Genomic DNA, 6,296 nt, shown 5'->3' with positions numbered 1-6,296 from the left:
GTTCAACCATTTTTATACCTTAACCATAAATAAGTAAGAGGGAGGATCCATGAACACTCTTACATAGACACTATCACACATGATTTGCGCAATTTTTTCTGAAAAATGGCTATGAATTTAAATCTAATATTTTGTTGACATGTATCTCCAATAAGACTCTACATTCCCATAAAAAATAAGCGCAATTCAAGATACCAAACCTTATCATATACCAATCTTTATTTCAACTGTTAACTTTTAACGACTGGTATTCAAAGGGGTAAATAATGATGTCATATGTTTCGAATTGTGCTCATTTTTGGTAGGAAAACAGAGCCATATAAGAAGTCTACATATTAGACTCAAATTCATTATCGTATGAGTTATTCGGAGAAAATGATGCAAATCATATATGATATAGTGTCCATCTAAAATTGTCCACGTACCCTCCTCAATAAGTTATTTCCCGGACATTTGCTCAAAAACAACTCATTATCTATCAACAAGATTTCCTGGGGTCATCATTCAATTATTTAAAGCTTTATGTCATGTCTAACACAACTACTACCGTCAGTGTACCACCATTACTTTATTTACTAATACTATCAGTATCATTACTTTTGCATTGACAAAACTTGAAGTCTACTTGGTTATAATCACTACTAGGCAGCCTTCTAGTCTAGTCTAGGCATGGTGTGGCGTGGTAAACAACATCACATCGTGGGCCCACGAACGCATGCTTCCATCGGTCAGCAAGATATTCTGATCGGATGATGAGGATCAACTCGGAATTAGGATACAATTAACAAGCAATTCAGCATATATATATATATATATAGTTATATACCACTGTTTTGCACCCAAAGCAAAAATGCCCATTTGATGTCTAGTTATGCAATCCAAGCAAGTCCAAAATGTGCCAATCTTGCGAGACATCATAGTCTAAGAATGGTTCATTATGCTAAGCAACCAACTTTGATGACAATAATGCATTAAAACATCTTAGACATATATCTTCCAATATTCATTAAAATGTTTCAAAATTTAGTATTATTTCCAATATTTTTGTCAAAAATGAGATTTTAAAAAATAAGTAGATTTGTGTGCAAAATTTACACACAAATTTACTTATTTTTTAGAAACGAAGGGAATAATCAATCTCCCCTTTACATTGAAAAAAACCTTTGATGACAAAAAATTTCAACATTGATGTGGCAAAATTGAGCAAGCCAATCCGTCGATAATGAGCCCAAAAAACAGAAAAAAAATACGGTTTATTGTAATTGGGTAAAGTTGAAATAAATGTTGTAAAACAAAATTAAAGGCTTCACATCATCGTATATATAAAAAAACACAGTACAGTGCAGCGCTTGCTTCCCAATTCTCCTTTCCCTTTCTCTCTCTCTCTCTAAAACATTCAACATTTGGGTTTTCAACGGTTCAGTTTCCCTTCTACATTTTTTTCTACCTCGCCGGCCGGAGTAGTTACAAGGGTAATGATTCTTCTTCTTTCTTTGTTTTTGCTTATGTTAGCTTGTAACCTTATTGATTGATCAAGTGGATCTATATATACATTTTTCATAGATTTTTGGAAGTGATATATTGAATACAAGAAACAACTGATATAGATGCAACCTTTAAAACGAAACGTTTGAGTTTCTGATGTTTAAGTTTATTTTGAAGGAACTATAAAACAGAGAATTAATGGGAGAACAAAAAAATGAATGCATCAGTACTATCTTTTCATTATGATTCATCAATCTGTAATGATTTTGAACAAATGTTCACAAATTTTAGTGCTGAATTTGTTTACATCTGGTGGGACATTTATGGAACTTTTTATATACTTAAGTTTGGTTGAACTTATCTGTTTCTGTAAGTATGTATCTTTAGTTTGTTATGTAGTCCATCATGTTGTATGTTTTTTGAAGTTAAAAAGTATTGAATTTGCTTATGTGAATGTAGGATGGATTTCTCTACCATAGCGAAGAGGACTAGGTCTAGAGATCCTGAGTATTATAGATGGCTGCATGAGAAACTTAGGAATGAGAGAGACAGAAATAGTGCTAATGGTGATGGACAGGCTTCTTCTAGTGAAGCTAGGAGTGGGAATTCAGCCGGTCAAAGTCTAGGTGGTGGTAGGAGCTCAACTGATCCTAGTAGAGGTGGTGGTGGGAGGTCTACTGGTCCTAGTACTAGTCATAATGTTCTTGATTATGAAGATGAAGAAGAGGAACAAAGGATGCTGAAGAAACAGAGACCTATTATTAGCAACAAAATGACACAGAAAAAGAAAGGTAGACAAAGAAAAGAAGCAGAGAGAACAATCAGGGAATTGGAGAGAGCGACACAAGAAGCAGAGAGGAAGAAAGAAGAAGAAGAAGAGGCACATAAAAAGATTCTTGAATGGAGACCAATGAGAGAAGCAATATCAATGAAAGCGGATGCTTCTGATCCGAAGGGGAAAGCCAAGATGAACTTTGAAGGATCATGCAATACCAAAGACAAGATTATGGTTCATATCGATGATGAAGAGACTGAACCAGATGCTTCGAGTGAAGATTATGACATTGATATTATTGCTCTTTCTAAACAACAGAAGGCTAAGGCTAAGGTTAAGGTTGAAGCTAAAGAGGAAAGAATACTTATTACTGATTTGAAACAGGAGGTGGAGGAGACGGTTGCCGCTCAGAGAAGCTCTAAGAAAAATATAATTACTGAACCAGCACATCAAGCTCTTGATGATGACTCTGATGACAATATTGCATTTTCAGAAAACCAGAATGCCAGTGCTGATGTTGAAGTGGAAGAGCAAGAAACTTTTGTTGGCTTGGAGGATGTAGTGGAGGTGGAGTTGAAAAGCTCCAACAGTAACATAGTTGGTGAATCGGCACATCAAGCTTACGGTCATGATTCTGAGGATGGTTTTGCGCTTCCAATAAAACAAAATTCTAGCGTTGATATTGAAGTTCAGGTGAGAAGAAGTTCAGTTGATCTGGAGGAGGTGCACATTGTGGCTGAAAAACCTTCCACGACAAAAAGAGTTGGAGTTAAAGAGGAAAGAATATATATTATTGATTTGGAGCAGGAGGTGGAGGAGACGGTTGCTGCTGAGAAAAGCATAGTTATTGAACCAACACATCAAGCTCTGGGTGATGATTCTGACGACGGTATTGCATTTTCAGAAAACCAGAATGCCAGTGCTGTTGATGAGCAAAGAACTTTTGTTAGCTTGGAGAATGTAGTGGAGGTGGAGTCGATTACGGCCAAGAAAAGCTCCAGCAGTGATATAGTTGGTGAATCGGCACACTAGAAGATAGCAAATAGTGTCTCTCTCTCGAGTCTACATATTTTGAATTGGTCCAAAAGTTTTTTTTTCTTTTCGAAACTTTCTTGTTACATGCAAGTTAACAACTTTCAGAAAAATAGTGCAGGTATAGACGCTCTAGTGGAGACATGCAAGACGAGGATTAATGACTTGTTATTTCTGTGTTAAAAGGTTAGGAAGGGTATAACTCTCAGATTTAAAAGCAAACGTCCCTGGGTTTTTGTTGGTTAATCATGCACGTATAGATGTGTACATGACGCTTACTTAAGGCTTAAGCGACTTCAAATTATGATCATCTTGAAATTGTGGAGCTAGCTTGCACCATGACATGGTTGTTGCAACTGTGACAATAAAATACTCAAAGAAGATGTTAGAAATAAATTTCTGAAACGCTTAAATAAACACTCAATGGAATCAGCAAACAGAGGACAGAGTCACGTGTTCAACACGCTGTCCTTAACATGATAGTTGACCGGTACGCCTCAAGAATGAGTGATGCCTATACCCTGTGGTCAAGTCGTATCCAGGATAAAATTTCCCGTTGCAAATATTGTTAGCGCTACAATACTTGCCCACTCATACGAACTCTACAACAATGGCACAGAATGAAAGTAAAAAAACCACACAAAGGGAGAGAGACGAAAAGAAGAGGATAGTAGCTCATCTGGACACAAAATGAAATGAAGAAGTCGAATTCTTTTTTATAGGCAAACGGACAGGGTGAAATCAATGCAATTAATGTGCGAATCAATATTGCATGCGGAATAATGTTGCATGATGTCGACATAATTTTGTCATAAAACATTCAAAAAGGTAAGAAAAATGTCGACATCCATGCACATAAAACCGTTAAGAAAATTATTTTTGGTTAGAAAATAGATTCACCCAGTCACACGCCCCCACATTTAAGACAGAGTTTTAATTTGATTGTAAAATATTTAAGGAAATAATTTAAAATCATTTTGTCAAAGTGATAAGTCTTGGTTGATCCATATCCACGGCGTAGGCACGAGCCCGAGCCCTAAGACTAAGTAAAAGCAAAAATATTTCGCCCCACTCGTTCCGCCCACATTGTTTTACTAACTATCCATAAAGGAATAGCTATATAGTGGAAATCCTCTTTAGATATACCCAATTTGAGACTAAAGGTTCTATTTCATTCATTCATAAGAAAATGAGCAAGTGTTCTTAGAGACCCAAAGGTCCTAAGTTCAATTCCCACAAAGACCATAAAACCAAAACCAAAACCAAAACAATAAACTCATTTTCTTCAACAATCCCCCACATGAATGAAATACCGATAAAAATCAGAAAACAGAAAGCGAGAAATACCACTTAGGCAAGAGGTGTCCATGAGGTCTTGAACCTTTGCTTAGTGAGAAATTGCCGGGACTACTTGATGGACAGTGAACGCGGTGTCTTGAACTGCCATCGTTTGGTGTAATCCGCGATAATAACCACGCGTGATATCTCTCCAGGTGCTGTCAAGTTCGTGCCGTTGTGTCCTTTTTGGCCTTGGACAAATCCTGTTTCTGAGAATGCTCTAGAGAATTAGCTATATTCTCATAGGAAGCGACCCACTTCCACATTCAGATAGGTGAGTTCCATCAAGAGTGTTTACTGCTACACCCCACTTCAATCTTAAATTGAAACTACAAAACTCATTAAGACTTAATCGAAAGTCATCCTTCACATGCAGTCACATTATCACGTCTACACCATAGGGAAGAGACAGAGAATGAAATTCTCTGATAGTGTTTACCTTGACCCACCATAAATTAGTTGTCTCATTCAAAACCTTGATCTTGGGATCTCCAGTCAGCAAGGTTGAGTATCCTTCATGACAAATTTATTTAATGAGCTTAAGCCCCATCCCCTTTGATGCATAATTAACTATCTCTTTGGACAAACCTTTCGTCAAAGGGTCTGCGATATTCTCCTTGGACATAATCCTATCAATGGAAATAACGCCAATTGATATTAGTTATTCTTAGCTTTAGCTATTACAGCTTGGCTAACACAAAGTATAGATATAGCTGTCACAGGCCTATGACAGAGAGGAATGTCTTCTAAAAAGCATCTTAGTCACTCGGACCCCTCTCGTGCTTTATCTAACGTAATACTCTCAAATTCCATAGTGAATTTGAGCAAAACATGTCTGTTTGGAAATCTTCCAAAAACAGACCCTCAAACTAGAGTGAAAATATATCCACTCGTAGAATAGACTCCTCTGAGTCAACTATCTAGTTAGCATCACAAAATCCCTCAAGGACAACAAGATACCTTTCATAAACCAAACAAAAGGTAATAGAGTATTTTAGGTACCATATTACTCTACTAAGTGTATCCTAATGCTCTGTATTGCAAGTTATATCTACTTAACTTACTCACAATATACGCAATGTCTGGACTCTTACAGTTCATTAAATTCATCAGACATCCTATAATTCTTGAGTATTCAAGTTAAGATACTCCTTACCCTTATTTATCTTGAGTCTATAAGAAGAATCGTATGGAGTACAAGAAGGATTACAATCATACTGATTTAATCTCTTAACCACAAATTCAAAATAATGAGAACGACTAAGACTATAAATAATAGATTATCTTGTAATCCTCATCCCTAAGATTACATCAACATGGCCTAAGTCTTTCAAGTCAACGTTCTCATTCAACGCGTGTTTTAGTGGAATTAATCACATCTATGTTTGTATCAAGTATAAGCATATCAAAAACATACAAGCATACAATCACACATGCATCCTCAACAAGTTACTTGTAAATATACTTATTGCATCCACTACTCATCATCATATGATCAAATTTTCATTTCACTGTTTTTAAAAAACATACAAAAGTTTGTTCAACTTACAAACTTTGTCTTCATAACCTTTCACTACAAAGTCCTCAGGTTGGTCTATGTAAATTTCTTTGTCTAATTCACGTTTCTAGAAAAGTTTTCTTAACATCCATCTGATGTATCTCTAAG

General features: G+C 36.1%; 1 protein-coding gene across 1 annotated transcript; it reads left to right on the top strand.

Annotated features, from left to right (window-relative positions):
• Positions 1-1,436: 1,436 nt before the first annotated feature.
• LOC113274138 (DEAD-box ATP-dependent RNA helicase 42-like) lies at positions 1,437-3,513 on the top strand. Its single transcript, XM_026523621.1, has 2 exons — positions 1,437-1,472; positions 1,945-3,513. Exon 2 carries the CDS (start codon positions 1,946-1,948, stop codon positions 3,290-3,292), a length of 1,347 nt encoding a protein of 448 aa, XP_026379406.1. The 5' UTR covers positions 1,437-1,472; position 1,945; the 3' UTR covers positions 3,293-3,513.
• The last annotated feature ends 2,783 nt before the right edge of the window (positions 3,514-6,296 follow it).

Source organism: Papaver somniferum, chromosome 4, assembly GCF_003573695.1.
Source record: "Papaver somniferum cultivar HN1 chromosome 4, ASM357369v1, whole genome shotgun sequence".
Taxonomy (NCBI): Eukaryota; Viridiplantae; Streptophyta; class Magnoliopsida; order Ranunculales; family Papaveraceae; genus Papaver; species Papaver somniferum.
The sequence above is the reverse complement of the archived record's forward strand: the minus strand, read 5'-3'. Positions and strand labels throughout refer to the sequence as shown.